A 17,833-nucleotide genomic window follows, 5' to 3' on the forward strand; every position below is an offset into this window, starting at 1 on the left:
ACCTTCAGCTTAAGTCCAATTTTCAATAAAGTAGAAGAGACTGAAATATGAGTTGTAACAATTTACTTCAATGATCAAAGGACGCAATGGTTCTGTAACTTCCACTAATTACACCCTATAAACTTGAATGGATTTTTAAAAGATAAAAGTTAAAACTGAAAAGATAAAGGTTCTGTTTCTATAATTGCAATCAACCCTGACCAACTGTGGTATGATGATTAAATAGCCCTCATGTGAATGTTTGAACACTCTGGAACATTTTAAAAAACAAACATGCAAATCCCAGCTACACATGCATAAAATGCATTTAGGATGCAGGAGAGGAAACTGTTACTCTTTTAGGAATTTGTTATTTAAAGGAGAGTCAAAATTTATTACCTCATGAGTTTCCAGAAAAATGAAATTTCATTTTCTACACTAGCAGAATGGAGGATGCTGTCCTTGCTACATAAAACTTCAGGTGCCCCATTTCATTAATTACCTGATCTCAGAAAAATCCAGAGGCTAAGGAGGCCTAATGGTTCAGTTAACTTCTGCAGACAGAAGTGTTTTCTAAATCCTTCACCAACCAATAACTCCCCATTGTGACTCTTGGGTTCTACTTACGTAATCATTAAGTTTTGTGTTTGTTATAGTTGATTCTTGCATCTAAGTACAAGAAATGTGTTGAAATTTTAAAAACCTAAGCATATGTCAAAACTTAAAAAGCTAGATGAAAGACTTTAATTTTTCAAATGTACTCTTCATTTTTCTCGTCACTGCTTCTTAAAATTAGTTGCAAAACTAAATTAGTTCACCTCCAAAATTAAATTTTATTACTTAACTTACAAGTTCTAAACTTCAAGACCTTGTTATTGCTTTTTCTGGGACTCAAAATTCGGCCTAAAACCAAGTCATTTTCAAAGACTTCCACCTTAGTTTAGGTAAAGAACCCATCTTAAATGGTTAAGTGCACATTTAAATATTCTGCTGTTAAAAATTAATGTCTATCTCTTTCAATATTTTGGAATATTTATAATTAACAGTAAGAACTGACCTATACTTAACGTATATTCCAATAAGGAATATTTAGATCAGAAATGACCAAGGGTATCTCTTAAAAATAAAATGTTTAAATATTTAAACTTACCTTTAAGGGGAAAAGATAGGGGAAGAGTCTTAGACAAAGAGTGGACAGAAGAGAAGGGAAGGACGAAGACTAGACCTAAGTGATAATCCGTATATACGTATAGTGACATCATAAAGGACTTCTAGCTGGTCAAAAGACCAACGGAAGAGCAGCCAATATAAAGCAACCTCGCCAATCGTAAATTTAAAACTGACTGCATATGTATCCCCATATTTCCTCCTCAAAAAACTCATTGTAGATTACTGTAGATTACTTTATCCGTAGATGAACAATCTGGGACTCTAACACGGGCACTGATTTATTTGCTCAGGTCTACGTGTGTTCTGTGTGCCTATAAACTTCCCAGACGGACATGACGCCAGGAAAGCGCAACAAACGGAGTAGCAAATGTTATTCAGGGATCCATTTTTAAAACAGACACTATCAAAAGAGATCGCACTGGCTTACATCATGAAAAAACAAAATCCAAAAACTAATACAATTCCACCCTACAGAGACAGCAAAACAGATCCCTAGCTGGAATCGGCGGTCTCATGCAGCCCAATAAACGCAGCTTCCGGAAATTAAGTCACACTGTCTCCGTCCGAGAGGCAAAGTCGTCTTCTCATCAGCCAATCACCTATCCGACCCGCTTCGTTTTTCTTTTTATTTCTATTGGTCTAAAGAAGTGTCAATTGACGTGTTTTGCGTAGTGGGGGCGGGACCTTAGCAGAGAATCAGCCAATTCGGTATTGATTTGGAGCGGAAGAGACTCTGGTCCTGGAGTTCTTGGTTACTCTCTATGGTGCCAGGGCGAAGAAACGCTAAGATCTTGGGCCCTTAGGGATAGGAAGTGACGTAAGGATGGCGGAGGGGCGCGAGCTTTCAAGATGGCGGTGGCTGGGTGGCTGACCGGCATACAGAGGTGAAGGCCCCTACGAGGTAAAAGACGACGAGAATCGTCCCCTCCCCGCTTCTCGCAGTGCCAAGAGTCCAGCAGAAGTGTGAGTGTGCAGGATTGTTTCACTCCGTTTCTTCATCTTTTCCCGCCTTGCCCCGGGTCCGCGCGGTTGCCTCGGGGACGCCAGGCCCCTCTGCCCGGTTCTTCCTCTTCGCGGTTTGGGTCTCCCGGGTCACGGACCGGGGGATCGGGGAGCCAGGGGCGGTGCGGCTTCCAGCAGTTAGGCAGCTGTTCATCCGAGTCGGTTCGCGCCGCCTCCTGCCTTTGCTCGTTGACCGGTTGCTTTAGATTTGACGTCTTCTCGTACCTCGAGTCAGGGTCAACCGTCGCTATGGTTTCGGCAGTTGCTGCTGCTGTTACTTCTCTTGGTGGATCTGGGCTCCGTCCCACTGCAGCCTCTTCGGTTCTGTGGCCCGATTTCCCTGTTGTTTCTGCTTTTAGACAAAAAGTAGTTTGTGCACGCTAAGGCTTCATTGTCTTCTGTAGACATTCTCTGTAAATCCTATCTGTTCTTTGTTTCACTTGTGGGAGAAGAGGGTCAAAACAGGAGCCCGAGGGTAATTGAGAGAGGACAGCAAAAAAGATAAACAGGCCATCAAAGACAGGAGAGCCTATTTATACTAATTTTGTTTATTTCGGCCTCCCTTCTCCCCCACTCCCAGTTTTTCTGAGAAGGAAACCCTGCACAGGGTAAATTAGTTGCCACTGGAACAGCTCTGAAGCGTTTAGCAGAAATCAAGGCATTAACTAATGAACTTTTCTGACAAAAATCTTCAAGGAAGAAGGGAAGGTATAATTAATTGTATGGGCTACTGAAAAATTTACCTCATGATCTTCCCTTTCACACCCTTCAAAAGTCTACTTCCAAAAGGAAGTAAATTTGTCAATTTTATTATTGGGAAGAATAAATATTAAAAAGTTAAATGACTGGAATAAGAGAAAGAAATAATATAGTAGTGTCTTAGGTTAATAAAAATTTTGACTTGCAAAATATTTTCTCTCAAATACAGTCATCCCTTTCAGTTACCATAAAAAATAGAAATCAGGAGTCAAGTAGGTACTGGTAGAAAAATGTGTGTCTTGACGTTTTTGGACACTCCTGCATGTAATACTTTCATTTTTAATATATGCACTTTCAGTTATGTCTTAAGCTCTTCAGAGTCAAGAATTACATGTGAATTAGAACTAAATTTGAATTAAACAGGCTTAAATTAATGAGTTTTTACTATCTTACAGATGTTGAGAATACATGTGAAGAAAACCATGGAGAGAGTCAAGGGTGACATTTGTTGTTGAACGCATATAATTACCCCCATTCCCTTTTTATTCCTCTTTTCACCCTACATGTAAACAAAGGGAGGGTGTAGAAAAAGGACTAATGGCGGGGCCCCTGGATGGCTCAGTCGTTAGGCGTCTGCCCTCTGCTCAGGTCGTGGTCCCGGGATCCTGGGATCGAGCCCCGCATCAGGCTCCCTGCTCTGTAGGAAGCCTGCTTCTCCCTCTCCCACTCCCCCTGTTTGTGTTCCTGCTCTCATTCTCTCTCTGTGTGTCAAATAAATAAATAAAATTTAAAAAAAGAAAAGAAAAAGGACTAATGGCTTTTCATATTCATGGTTTATCCCATATTGTTGAAGCATTTTCTGATGGATTCTTTTTTTTCAATTTCAGAGTCAGTCCGTGATCCATTTAAAAAAGTTAATAAATGGGGGCGCCTGGGTGGCTCAGTCATTAAGCGTCTGCCTTCCGCTCAGGTTATGATCCCAGCGTCCTGGGATCGAGCCCCACATTGGGCTCCCTGCTTGGCGGGAAGCCTGCTTCTCCCTCTCCCACTCCCCCTGCTTGTGTTCCCTCTCTCACTCTCTCTCTCTTTCTGTCAAATAAAATAAAAAAACTTTAAAAAATAAAAAAATTAATAAATGGAATGTTACTTTTAAAGAGATTGGTAGAAAGAAATTTCATAATATAAAAAGGAAGAAATTCTGTGAATAAATCAGAAGAATAAGCTATTTCTTTGTCTTTGCAGGTTTTTTTGTTTTAATGAACAAGTAAATCATACAAATTGTCAACATGGGACGGAGATCTACATCATCCACCAAGAGTGGAAAATTTATGAACCCCACAGACCAAGCCCGTAAGTGCCCATTAGTGTGGAGTGATAAAAATTCCAAACACCAGAGAATCTATTATGTCTTAATTACAAAATCAGCATTGCTAGGAGTCAGTTGTATAAAGTTATCCACTGTTGTGGGCACATGATGAAAACTTTGAACATGCAAAAAAAATACCGATATTTTTAATTTGATTGACTGCAGAGTAGAATTGGCTTGAAACTTACTGTATTTGTAATTTTGGACAGATTAGTTTTGAGAAGCTTAAAACAAAAGTTTCTCAAGATTTTGGTTGGCATAATTAAAGGTTGCTATTGGCATCTGGTGGGTAGAGGCCATAGATGCTGCTAAATACTCTGCAGTGCACAGGACAGCCTCCCACATTATTTTTTGTCTGTATTAAAATGGAGAAAATGCTAGCGTTCAAGGTTTGAAAGTTTTATATTTTCTCTGTCTCTCTCTTAAAGGAAAAGAAGCCCGGAAGAGAGAATTAAAGAAGGTAGGACTTGAGAAGCATCCTGTTAGCCACAAGTGATGTTTGGGACATCTTATTATATGGGATTAGTGGATTTCAAAACAATATTTACAGTTATTTGTCAGAAAAGATACTTTATGCTTCTTATAACAATAAAATTTATTAAGTCAAAATGCTGTACTTGGAAACTGAACTGAAATAACTTTGCAGATAAGCTCATGATGGTTATCGTAATATATATTTGATTATCTTTCCCACTGAGTTAAATAAATATCTTTGAAAGGAATTTTTTTTTTTGCTATTAAAGCATACTGCTTTGTTAAAAGGTACCAAATTAGTGAATGGAAATAAATGTGATTCTGAATAGCTTTGTGAGTTCATTTTCCTCATTATGTAGCTGTTGAGTTTGTGGCAAAGTGTTCTCCCAGAATAAGACCGTATTTACTTTTTAGTATTCTTTAACACACTGAAAGAATGCAGATTTTTAATGGTTTTTTAACTGGGTTTTTCTCTTTCATTGTTTAGCATCAAATCCTGCAAAACTTTTCTTTAATATATAATTTTACAATTTAGCCTAAAAAAAATCTTAATTTAAGTAATTGCTAAAGATACCACAAAATTAAAAGCAATATTTGCCTAAGAAAGTACACATACTAAATAGTGTTTATCTTTTTGTCTAAAGTTGAAACATTTTTTGAGAGCCAAAAATTACATAGCTTTGTTTATGGTAGTTGAAACAAGTGATCAGAAACCAAAGAGAAGTTCAACTTCAGTATAATTGATTCTTGATGCAAATTGAAGTAAGAACTCAAGTATGTCCAGTTTTTTGACATAGTGCTCCTTTTTTTCTAAGAACAAAAAACAGCGCATGATGGTACGAGCTGCAGTTTTGAAGATGAAGGATCCCAAACAGATTATCCGGGACATGGAGAAATTGGATGAAATGGGTAAGAATTTATTTTAAAAGGCTAGATATTAGAGCAGGGCTAACAGTCTGATACACAGAGGCAGGCAGGCAGGTAATGAAGAAGCAGCACTGGCATAAGAAAAACAGAAAAGCATGATGACATGTGACACTGGGTTTAGTTTTAGTGTCAGAAAGACAAAATGGAGTGGTGGGAGGCGATTGCATACTGGGGATCTCTAGAGTTAGATTAATGCCGTTATGTAGCTTGAACTAGTTATTGAGAGAAGACTGAAATCTGGAGTTTTTGTTTTGTTTTTTTAATCTTGGCAACTACCATGTAAATCTAAGTATTAGGCTACCATGAATTTATCAGTTCCCCATTTTTTCCAATGAGAACATCAAAGACACTTGACCCACTAAGTAAGGTGGTAGAAGAAATCATGAAATACTTAAAATCTAATTTTATAGAATATCCTATATATCATATTGGGATTTCTCCCTTTTTTCACACTTCTCTAAATAATTTTACTCCTTTTTTTCATATGCATCTTCAGTATCACTGCTTTTGTCATAACTGGAATCACACAAGATAACTGCATGTTATCTTTCTTTGCATCTAAGTTGCTTGAGAATTGTCTGTGTGATGCTGCCATTGGAAGTTTTATTGCAACCCACAAATTAAAAACCCATTTTTAATCTTAGAACATGGAATTTTTTTTTTTGCCCTTTTTTTTTTTTTTTTTGCATAATGAAATGATCTTGGCAAGTTTTGTTTTCAAAAGGTACTCAGTTTAAGTGGTTTGCCAAAAATCAGATAGTAAGTGAAAGAGGTACAGTGGATCTCAATGATAGATTAAATGGGTTAAAAAAAAATCCAGTTGTGTGGGGTTATAGCTCTCTTAAATAAGGTAGCACAGCTTATGCATTTAGCCTGGGCAAGAGTTCTGGGTCAGATTGCATGATCCCAAATCTTTCCCAGTTCAGCTCTAACTGATCCCATTTGTTGCCTCTGGTTTAAATATTACTATGGGCACTTGATATCCCTGGGGTATCAAGACATTAAATGACCTAGTAAATGACTTCAGATTGATTCATACGGTTTAAGGAGATAATAGTAGTAATGGGGTTTTATTGAGCTCTTGTCTTACAATGCACCAATTTTTTTTCCACATGTTACAACAACTTTTAGGTAGGTGTATTACCCCTATTTTATGGGTATGGAAGCTCAGGCACAGAGAGATTATATACTTTCCAAAAGGTCATGTTGTTAGGATGTGGCAAGCTGGGATTAAAACTCAGGCATTCGGTATTTTTATTAATCACACTAAGAATAGTGTGTGATGTCAGACTACCTTCTGAATAAATCATAAGGCTAAAAGGAATTAGGAAAGAAGATAATTAAACTTGTTATCCGTTAAAAGAAAAAAAAAAGAAAAAGGGAGAAGGGAACACTGTTCATCAGAGCTCTAATTATAATTTATAACCTTACACAGTTTATAAAATTCACAAAGTAGTTTAGGCAGAAAAACATACATACATTGACTTCTATAATTTAGAAATCCCAAAGGGACGCTCTCCTAGAAAACACAGGTATCATTATTAAGACTGTTCATCTGTCTGGTCTACTGTCTTGTTAGCCTCATTCAGCACATTGCTGATGAACTTCTTGGGATTGGAAGTGGAAAATGGGTGTGGAATTAGGGGGAAACAAGGTCACAGCTTTAGGTTTAATTTCTTCCTCCTGTAAGAGCTTCACTCTCTTACATCGACATTTAAAGTCTCAGAGAAGGATCTGGTTTCAATTTGGATCATGCGCCAGTTGATCTCTGAGTCAGTCACTGGTGAGGGGAACGGAGGGAGGCAGGAATAATTGACCAGGCAAGTTTGGTCTTGTGCTAATAATCCCTTTTGGGGCAAAAGACCTGAAATTAAGCCCCATGTTGAATACGTGGAAAGAGAAAGGATTGTATGGTAGATAAAGAACACCAGTCTGTTATAAAAATAATTAAGTGGTGAGCTAGACACCACTAGATATCTTATTTGTGATAACATTTAGTCCTCAGAGCTTTGTTGTGAAGTACTTGATGTCCACATTTTCCAGATTAAGAAGCTAAAGATCAGAGAAGTCAAGTGCCTAAGATCTCAGAATTAAATGACACAGGTGTCTGACTGAAGCCTCACGATAACAAGTTGTTAGCATAAAGGAGTGAAGATTGATTTTTATTACAATGATAATGAAAATTAATTAGGTGACGTTAGACTTTCTTAAGAAAGTAAAATTAATGGTTTATCTTAAAAGGGTGGAGTTTCGATAAATATCTATTGTGCTTCTTTTTAATAAAATTTAAGAGAGTATACCTGGTCTAAAGCCCTTTTAAAAGTTTTAGCATATAAGGAGATTTTATTAAATGACAGAGCTGATACCTAAATGAAGTGACTTTTTGTGTTGAATTTCAGTATCTGCTCTTTTCTCTCAGAGTTTAACCCAGTGCAGCAACCACAGTTAAATGAGAAGGTGCTGAAAGACAAGCGTAAAAAGCTGCGTGAAACTTTTGAACGTATCCTGCGACTCTATGAGAAAGAGAATCCAGATATATACAAAGAACTGAGAAAGCTAGAAGTAGAATACGAACAGAAGAGGGCTCAACTAAGCCAATATTTTGATGCGGTCAAGGTAATCAAGTTTCTTTAGAGAGAGAAACTAAAATGTTATATTTAGATTTGCTCTTAAAATTGTTAATGGGAGAACTGGTCATGATGAACTTCTTCCTCTTGGCAATTTCTTGTCAGACTAAACCTATCCCTACCCCATGAGCCAGCAAATCTAATTCTACATATTTATACAAGAGAAATTAATTCATTTGCCAACACAGTAATAGCCAAAAACTGGAAATAGCCCAGATGTCCATTAATAGGATAATGGATAAACAAACTAGTATATTTGTAAAATTGAATGTACTCAGCAATGAAAAGGAATGCTCTACTGATACTCAAAATAACATGGGATTAAGAAAAAAAAAATTTTTTTTTTAAGATTTTATTTATTTATTTGACAGAGACATAGCGAGAGAGGGAACACAAGCAGGGTGAGTGGGAGAGGGAGAAGCAGGCTTCCCGCTGAGCAGGGAGCCTGATGCGGGGCTTGATCCCAGGACCCTGGGCTCATGACCTGAGCCAAAGGCAGACGCTTAACAACTGAGCCACCCAGGCGCCCCAAGAAAAAAATTTTAACAGATAAATCTCAAAGTATGTTGAATTTCTTTCATAGTTAGGATTCCATTTGTATGAAATTCTAGAACAGGCAAAACTAATCTATAGATGAAAGCATTTGTAAAAGTGTTTGCTTTGGGATAGTGTTAGGGATTGATTGAGAAGTGTGAACTATACGCATTTGTCAGAACTCAGAATTTATACATTTCATTGTGAATTTTGTCCAGAAATGTAAAAAAAAAAAAAATTGTATCGTTTTTGCAGAGTAGGTAGTATAGGTCCCATTTTACAGATAAGGAAACTAAGGAACTTGCTTAGTCATACAGCTAGTATGTGGCAGAAATTCAGCAAAGACTAATTTTAGAAACCCAGGCTCTACCACTGGATATATACTATTTCTAAGTTAATTGATAAGTGCTCTTTATCATCCAGAATATTTAATAGGGTGGCTTTGGTGCTGGATAGTTTTAACAGTTGGATTTCTATAAACAGCAGCAATTTCAGACCATAACCCAAAAGGATAAGTTAATAATGGGAGAAAAACAGCTGAGTTTTGTTTCTTTTACAGGCGATAGAGATTTTTTCCATTCACTGGCAGACTTTGGAAATGTTGACAAATACCGATATTCTTGTTTTTTCCTGATACTTAGGTGGAAAGCAAATCCAGGTTATGAAACCACAGAAACTGAAGTTTTAGTGTTGAGTTTGTGGATTGCTCTGATACTATTGAAGGACTTTTTCTGTTTCAGAATGCTCAGCACGTGGAAGTGGAGAGTATTCCCTTGCCGGATATGCCACATGCTCCTTCCAATATCTTGATCCAGGACATTCCACTTCCTGGTGCCCAGCCACCCTCCATCCTTAAAAAAACCTCAGCCTATGGGTAAGGAAGTGGTAGCCTAACTAAATGACATTTATTAAAAGTACCTTTTAACTGTCCAGTGCCAAAATTATTGCAGTGGGAATTAAAAGGCAGTGTGAACATAAGTGGTGCCTCACCTGATGAAATGTGAAATAAGAAATCCCTTGAAAATATTTTAGAAGAGGAGCTAGATACCTCATTACTGTGAATGTGATTACTGTGGAATTTTCTTTCAGCCCTCCAACACGGGCAGTTTCTATACTTCCTCTTCTTGGACATGGTGTGCCACGTTTGCCCCCTGGCAGAAAACCTCCTGGTCCTCCCCCCGGTCCACCACCTCCTCAAGTCTTGCAAATGTATGGCCGTAAAGTGGGCTTTGCCCTAGATCTTCCCCCTCGTAGGCGGGATGAAGACATGTTATATAGCCCGGAGCTTGGTAAGGAGTGACTGTTCCTTTTGCTCTTGTGAGCTTTCCGCTGTCCTTTTTTTTGTTGGCCCTGTTTAACATCTGGTTCACCGTCCTCAGAACTTGGGAAATAAATGAGGATTACATGTACATACTAACAAGATGGATAAATCATAGAACTTACCCAAGTAAAAGCAGCATACGTAAGGAAGTACAGAAATGTTTATTGTGTTTTAAACTAGGCTTTTTTTTTTTTTTAGAAAAGGTTTTAAAACTATTACCAAATGGAAATATTGTCAGACTATTGAAGAGCCATATCATATACAGAATCATTTTACATATGAACTTTAGATTCTAAGTTAGATAGCACAATTTTCTGTGCTTTGGTATACCATGTAGTGCAAGGCCCAGTCATAATACTTGTTTTTCAGCTCAACGGGGTCATGATGATGATGTTTCCAGCACCAGTGAAGATGACGGGTATCCTGAGGACATGGATCAAGATAAGCATGATGACAGTAGTGATGACAGCGACACTGACAGATCAGATGGAGAAAGTGAAGGGGATGAATTTGTGCACCGTGATGATAACGAGAGAGATAACAATGAAGAAAAAAAGTCAGGTATGTGCAAATGAAAGTTCCATGGCTTGATCAGTAAGTAGCACACAAGATGAAGGTCCTGATTTATTAATGCATCTGTGAAAGTAATTGTGAGCACCTTGAAAAGAAGGATCATAGCTTTATTCATTTTTATATCACAAAAATCTAAAAAGTTCTGGACACATAGTACTCAGTGGACATTTGTAGGTCTGGATAAGAAAGAAGAATAACCACATAACTATATTGAGAAAGCCATATTCACATTGTTGTTTTTTGGTTAAGTCTGCTTAAATATTTGCATTTGAAGCCGTTTCAATTTTTTGTGTTCATTGTGTCTCACATCAACCAGACCATAATTATAATTTAGCTACACCTGTGAGCGGAATCATGATCTAATGGAAACATCCATAATGTATGATATATGTCCATTTGATTATTATAAAATCAGACTGAGTTATGTGTATTTTTAAAAAGTAGTTATGGCAGTCATCAAGAAAATTTTAAGCATCATGATAGATACTGAGCAATACAAAATGTATAATCTGTCACACCTCAGTAGTCCTGGAGTTTCTTTTAAGATTGTTTTTGTAGGGGTGCCTGGATGGGTCAGTGGGTTAAGCGTCCAACTCTTGATTTCAGCTCAGGTCATGATCTCAGGGTTGTGGGATCAAGCCCTGCGTCAGGGTCTGCCGTCAATGCAGTCTTCCTCTCCCTCTGCCCCTCCCCCTGCTCATGCATATACATGTATGCTTTCTATCTCTCGGCCTCAAAAATAAATAAGAGCTTTAAAAAAAAGTTGTTTTTGTAGCCTACGACACCATATTTATGTGGTTGTAATACTACTGATGTTCGTATTTATAATGATGACAAATTTCTGTTCTGATATTTCTTAAGAATGATGGTTGCAGGGGCACGTGGGTGGCTCGGTTAACCGTCTGCTTTTGGCTCAAGTCATGATCCCAGGGTCCTGGGATTGAGTCCCATGTCGGGCTCCCTGCTTGGTGGGGAGTCTGCTTCTCCCTCTCCTCCCTGCTCTTCCTCTCTCTGTCTCTCTCTCAAATAAAATTATAAAATCTTTAAAACAAAACAAAAGAATCATGGTTGCAAACCAAAAGCTATCTTAACAGGGTGGATAGAGCTGGTAGTGAAAAACTATAGAGGACTTTTGTGGAAGCTTGTACTAGAAAGTAGAAAGTCCTTAGAGCCACAGCAGCTTCATTTTTCTCTGGAATGTATTGTGTGATCCTTTGCCTCATTTTTCTCTTTTTCTGCCAACTTGTTTTATTTCTGTGTACTCACCAGTGTACATGTGCTTAAAGTGGCTCTCCTACTATGATTTGACATTTATCTAAGGTTTACATTGAGTTTTTACTGTATGCAAGGAATTTTCCTAGACAAACGCTACAAAGTAAACAAAACTAAAGCCCTGCCCACATGGAACTTTGTAAATGTTTACCAACTAAGACTGCTTTTAATATTGCACCATTTAGCAAGATGTTTAATAGCGTCTAGTGGATAGCCTGATTTATCAGGTTGAAAAGGTCCCCTCGTTAAGCATCTGCCTTCGGCTTAGGTCATGATCCCAGGGTCCTGGGATGGAGCCCTGCGTTCGGCTCCCTGCTCAGCGGGAAGCCTGCTTCTCCCTCTCCCACTCCTGCTTGTGTTCCCGCTCTTGCGGTCTCTCTCTCTCTCTCTCTCAAATAAATTAATTATTTAATTAAATAACTAAAATAGGTAAAAATTTCTAGTCTTAGTTTGCTAAGAGTTTTTTATTATAAATATTTTTAAGTATCTGTTGGGATGTTTTAGTTTTTCTTTAAATTGTTTATTGTAATGAATTCTATTCATGCTTTTCTAATGTTCAGCCTTATCTTGCATTTCTGGGACCAACCCTACATGTTTATGATGTGGTTTTCTTTTAAAACTGTTGGATTCAATTTGGTTATAAAATTGGCCCTTGAACAATACGGGGGTTAGGAGCACTGACCTTCTGCGCAATCAAAAATCCGTGCATAACTTTTGAGTTCCCCCAGACTGAACTAATAGCCTATTGTTGACTGGAAGTTTTACCATTAACATAAACTGTCGATTAACACATGTTTTGTATGTTGCATGTATTATATACTACATTCTTGCAATAAAGTAAGCTAGGGAAAAGAAAATAATGTTGAGAATTCATGAAGAAAATACAGTACAGTACTGTGCTGTATCACAAAAAATCCATGTGTAAGTGGACCCACTCAGTTCAAACCCATGTTGTTCAATAGTCAGCTGTATTTTACAGTAGGTTAGTTTTGGTATCAAGGTTGTGCTGGCTTCATGAATTCTGGATTGCATTCCATCTTTTCTGTGCCCTTTTACAGGAAATTTCTGTAACTTAATGTTTGGCTGAACTTCTTATAAAATTATTTGGGCCAGGTTAAAAATAGATTTCTAAACTACCATTTCAGTTTTATATGTTCTGGTATTAGCACTTCCATGGCCAATTTTTGTGGTTTATGTTTTTCTAGAGAATTGTGTATTATCTGGGTGTTCCAATTTTATTGGCATAAAGATGTTAATAGTATTCTTTAAATTTTTGAAATTCATAGATTTTTAAATCACAATAGCATATGTTTACCCACCAGTTGGCACTTATTACACTATCTTTTATATGGCTGTCTCTTCCCGGCACTTAACTTCTGCCAAATAGTGGGCAGCAATCCTACCTAGGGCTTTTAGTATTATATAGTACGCATTTGCTGAATTTTGTTCCTAATCCACCCCATTCTCTCCCTCTACCCGCTTAGGTCTGAGTGTAAGATTTGCAGATATGCCTGGAAAATCAAGGAAGAAAAAGAAGAACATGAAGGAGCTGACTCCTCTTCAAGCCATGATGCTTCGAATGGCAGGTAAGACAAGGAAAGAGTAGTGAAATCACCTTTCGGGTATTTCCTCCGGCCAGTTCTTTTATGTACATTTTCCCATTTAGTATCTCAACAACCCTGAAGTAAGTAAGTAATCCTTGTTTTACAAAAGTTAAGGTTTGGAGACATTCCAGGCTGCCCAGAGTTACCCAGCTAGTAAGTGGTTAAACTGGCAGTTAAATCTAGGTCTTTCTTGTTCTAAAGCCTGGGCTTGTTTTCACTGTGCTCCGCTAGCATAGTGTATTAGTTCAAACAGAATACTGTTTGATTCCTCCACATCCAAGTAGTTTATTGAAGAAGGCTATTTAGTTGTTAATTTTAAGAAAGCACTTAATTGAGCACGTGTCTTCAGACATTGCTATTTTGCAGGCTATGGAAAATGAATCAACTCCATTTACCTGGTTTACTATTTCTTTTAGGTCAGGAAATCCCTGAGGAGGGACGGGAAGTAGAAGAATTTTCAGAGGATGACGACGACGATGATTCCGATGATTCTGAAGCAGAAAAGCAATCACAAAAACAGCATAAAGAGGAATCTCTTTCCGATGGCACATCTTCTGCTTCTTCACAGCAGCAGGCCCCCCCGCAGTCTGTTCCTCCTTCTCAGATCCAAGCACCTCCCATGCCAGGACCGCCTCCTCTTGGACCACCACCGGCTCCGCCCTTACGGCCCCCTGGACCACCTACGGGCCTTCCTCCTGGACCACCTCCGGGTAAGTCAGCTCTGATACATTGTGAATAAATAAGTCTCCCTGTGATTAGAGGGATGAAGTCCTTCCAAAAATACACATCATTAGTATCGATGTTCTGTTTTCTCCTAGTATAAGTCACTAAGAGATAAAGGGTACGTTCAGTTTATTTATTCCTACAGCACTGTTTGCAATTCATAGTACTTTTGACAGCCATCTTTTTCTCCAAAGCTCTTCTCTTTTTAGGGTTCTGTAGTTTTGAGGTTAGCAGGCAGAGGAGTATGAATCTGGGGGTTTCTTCAGTATTGTTTTTTAAATATGACAAGTTGACCCAATTCTAAGTTGATAGCTAATGGGACTGGGGCACAGTAAATACTAACAGGCGTCCTTCTTTGGTTGGGAATTGTTGGATGTCGGTCTTTAGAGGCAAAAGGGATCAGTATTAATATAATCTTTGGCATATAAGAATGAGAAGTTCATTTGAAATTTGAACTTCTTGGTTACTTATGATTTTATAGTCCTTCATCCTATAGTTGGCCAGTTAGGTTTTCTTCATTGAGTTCATCTTTTTCTGATTGGTGGTGCAAAAGCACATTACCTGTCTTATGTCATCTTCAGGCATCGTTGCCTATGTCTTCCTGCATTTCAGGGGGGCATCCTTAAAGCACCCTGCTTTATATTCCATTTTCAGCTTATTTTGGAACCCATTTAAGAATTATTCTTCTCTTTGTACAGTTTCTAGCCCAGCTCAGCTGTGCTATTAAAAAAAAAAAAAAGAAGCTATGCTTTTTGTCAGTACTGGCAAATAAAGAGAAATGATCCGTAACAAATCCAGTTCCGTGTCTCTGGTGCTCAGGTATTTGTTGAATGAATTCTTTTTCTACCTATGTTTTGATCAGTTTTTGAAGTTACCTGATTTCAAGTTAAAATGCTAAGTCAGACCACACTTGAGTTACCTTTATACCATAGTTATGACTTCGTATGTATGTCTCTTACATTAATTTGTCATTTTTCTCTTTTCAGGAGCTCCTCCATTCCTGAGACCACCTGGAATGCCGGGACTCCGAGGGCCTTTACCCCGACTTTTGCCTCCAGGCCCACCACCAGGCCGACCCCCTGGCCCTCCCCCAGGTCCACCTCCAGGTCTGCCTCCTGGCCCTCCTCCTCGGGGACCCCCACCAAGGCTACCTCCCCCTGCACCTCCAGGTGAAGCTTTTGATTTCTAGTACAAAAACTTGACCACTATGTATTTCATCTGCTCTAAGACATATTTTCACATTTCAGTATCTTGGAATCAAGGGGTATCCTAAAATGATGTTTTTTAATTGCTTTTGGCCTAGGTTGAAGTTGAGTTCTTCCACAGGGTATTTGCACTGGATTCTGCCTGTCATGTGAGGGACTTTTCCCAGGCAGAGACCACTTTGGATTAAATTCTCCATTTGAGTAGGGTGTTGGTGGGGGGACAGGGGGAGGCAGTTGTGAAGTCGTTCCATATATTTGCATGAGTACAAACTTTAAGTTTGAAATTACAGGGCAGATTTCCTTGTGCTCTTATTACATGTGGTAGGTGTATTTCTGGTTTATTACACTGTCCCAGTTTAATGTGAAGGTCTCCTCTTAAACTCCCCAGCTTGGACTCTCAGTGGTTTCTGGAGTAATTATGAGTCTGTATAAGCAGTAGTATCTTAAGTTCAATGAAATTTGACATTTTATAATTGTTCTTAAAAGTGGCATTTGAAGAAAATTAAATCTGCAATTCTGGGTAAACGACGACGGTATGTCTGAACCATCAAAGGACATGAATTCTTTCCCAGTGGCAGTAACCTACTGTGATCAGTTACATTCATGTCCTCTGATGGTTAAAATTCCATTTCCTGCCCATTGGGTTACCTTTTTCGGGGGAGGAATGGTGTGGAAATCAGTAAATAATGCATGAGACTCAAACCCCCAATCTTGGCCTTGATAGCATCTGCACTATACAGCTAGAATAGAGTCTTCGGCTGTCAAATCTGAAATCATATTTGAAACCAGTTGGTGTTGACAGCTTTCTCTTTTAAAATAGTACATTACTCAGAGAGGAAGAAAACCTAAGTACAGGGGTACAGACTGAAAGTGAATATTATTTCATAATAAAATATTCCTTACTATCAAAACGTATTCCCGAGTTTCAGATAGTAATAAGCGGCCTGGTTTTAGCGTATTTTCTGTAAATGCCAATTTTGAAAAAATTGTCAGCCTCTGTTTTTCACATCCTTCATAGTAGTTAAAATTTATTCTCGTAGTCTTCATTTGCCTGTTTTCTCCTTCGTTTAGGTATCCCTCCACCTCGTCCCGGCATGATGCGCCCACCTTTGGTGCCTCCACTTGGACCTGCCCCACCTGGGCTTTTCCCACCAGCTCCCTTGCCGAACCCGGGGGTGTTAAGTGCTCCACCCAACTTGATTCAGCGACCCAAGGCGGATGATACAAGCGCAGCCACCATTGAGAAGAAAGCCACGGCAACCATCAGTGCCAAGCCACAGATCACTAATCCCAAGGCAGAGATTACTCGATTCGTGCCCACTGCATTGAGGGTACGTCGGGAGAATAAAGGGGCCACTGCTGCTCCCCAAAGAAAGTCAGAGGATGATTCTGCTGTGCCTCTTGCCAAAGCAGCTCCCAAATCTGGTCCATCTGTTCCCGTCTCAGTGCAGACTAAGGATGATGTGTATGAAGCTTTTATGAAAGAGATGGAAGGGCTTCTGTGACAGCTTTTAATGCCACAGCAGGTTTCTGTTCACATCTGGTTCGTGGGGAAAGAGGCTCTTACTACACTTAGTGAAAGAGCGACTTTCGCTGTCGGTATTTTTAAATTTTAGTTCAAGGAATATCCTAAAGTTTAGCCTTGTTCAGAATTTATTGCATATAAGAGAGGATTATTTCATTCAGAATAGATTGGTTATTGAAGCAGTGCTGCTAACATCCATTCCCTTTCAGACCACCCTTTTCATCCCGTTTGTTCCCCTTCTCCAGTTCTTTGGAAACTTGTGATCGGGGGGAATCTTTGTTACTTCCTTGTTTTGATTCTCGTGTGCGGTGGGCACTGGAGTAGAGATTTCTGAAAAAAAAAAAAAAAAGGTTTATTTTACCCCAACTTGCCTTTTGTGTTTGAGTTATTTTAATATTTTCTTGTAAATATTTTGTAATATTTTAGTGAAATGGATCGCAGTGTCATTTCCTAATACAAAGCAAGATATGTGGGAAGAAAATGTACAATTCTTTGATTAAAATTACTTCCCACTGAGCTAAACTTTGAGTGTTTCGTGGAATAAATAAATAAATGTTCTACACCAAGATATCCTTTGTGTTAACTGATAATATATAAATATGGTATCTGTGTTATGGGCAGAAAAGAAGCAAGTATTTAAAAATTGTGTTTTAAGGAACTACCATTGCTGGTACACAATGAGAATCTTATTAAGAATATCGTTGAAAATAAGTTTTAAATTTTAAGGCATAAAGAAAAGAGAATTATTTTCCTTAATGGATTATGATATTGGCTTTGGAGAAATTGAGAGGTTATTAATTGCATAGAACATGAGTCTTTTCCTCAAAGATTG

General features: G+C 38.5%; 1 protein-coding gene across 2 annotated transcripts; it reads left to right on the top strand.

Moving 5' to 3' along the window:
* Positions 1 to 1,966: 1,966 nt before the first annotated feature.
* Positions 1,967 to 17,569, top strand: WBP11 (WW domain binding protein 11). Of its 2 annotated transcripts, XM_044914918.1 has the most exons (13): positions 1,970 to 2,116; positions 2,522 to 2,524; positions 4,093 to 4,200; positions 4,645 to 4,676; positions 5,506 to 5,599; positions 8,037 to 8,233; positions 9,519 to 9,652; positions 9,868 to 10,067; positions 10,469 to 10,660; positions 13,429 to 13,530; positions 13,965 to 14,258; positions 15,258 to 15,440; positions 16,548 to 17,569. In XM_044914918.1, exons 3-13 carry the CDS (start codon positions 4,137 to 4,139, stop codon positions 16,979 to 16,981), a joined length of 1,926 nt encoding a protein of 641 aa, XP_044770853.1. In that variant the 5' UTR covers positions 1,970 to 2,116; positions 2,522 to 2,524; positions 4,093 to 4,136; the 3' UTR covers positions 16,982 to 17,569. The 2 variants fall into 2 exon arrangements, with proteins under 2 accessions (XP_021546493.1, XP_044770853.1); XM_021690818.2 differs by lacking the exon at positions 2,522 to 2,524 and having other exon boundaries at positions 1,967 to 2,112.
* The last annotated feature ends 264 nt before the right edge of the window (positions 17,570 to 17,833 follow it).

This window comes from Neomonachus schauinslandi, chromosome 5 (genome assembly GCF_002201575.2).
Source record: "Neomonachus schauinslandi chromosome 5, ASM220157v2, whole genome shotgun sequence".
In the NCBI taxonomy this organism is placed as follows: domain Eukaryota; kingdom Metazoa; phylum Chordata; class Mammalia; order Carnivora; family Phocidae; genus Neomonachus; species Neomonachus schauinslandi.

What these genes read in the sequence shown, in the direction of transcription:
- WBP11 (XM_021690818.2), top strand. Translation starts at nt 4,137, where the DNA reads ATGGGACGGAGATCTACATCATCCACCAAGAGTGGAAAATTTATGAAC. An exon ending in AATATTTTGATGCGGTCAAG is followed by an intron (nt 8,234 to 9,518) that starts GTAATCAAGTTT and finishes TTTCTGTTTCAG; the next exon opens with AATGCTCAGCACGTGGAAGT. An exon ending in AAAAAAACCTCAGCCTATGG is followed by an intron (nt 9,653 to 9,867) that starts GTAAGGAAGTGG and finishes ATTTTCTTTCAG; the next exon opens with CCCTCCAACACGGGCAGTTT.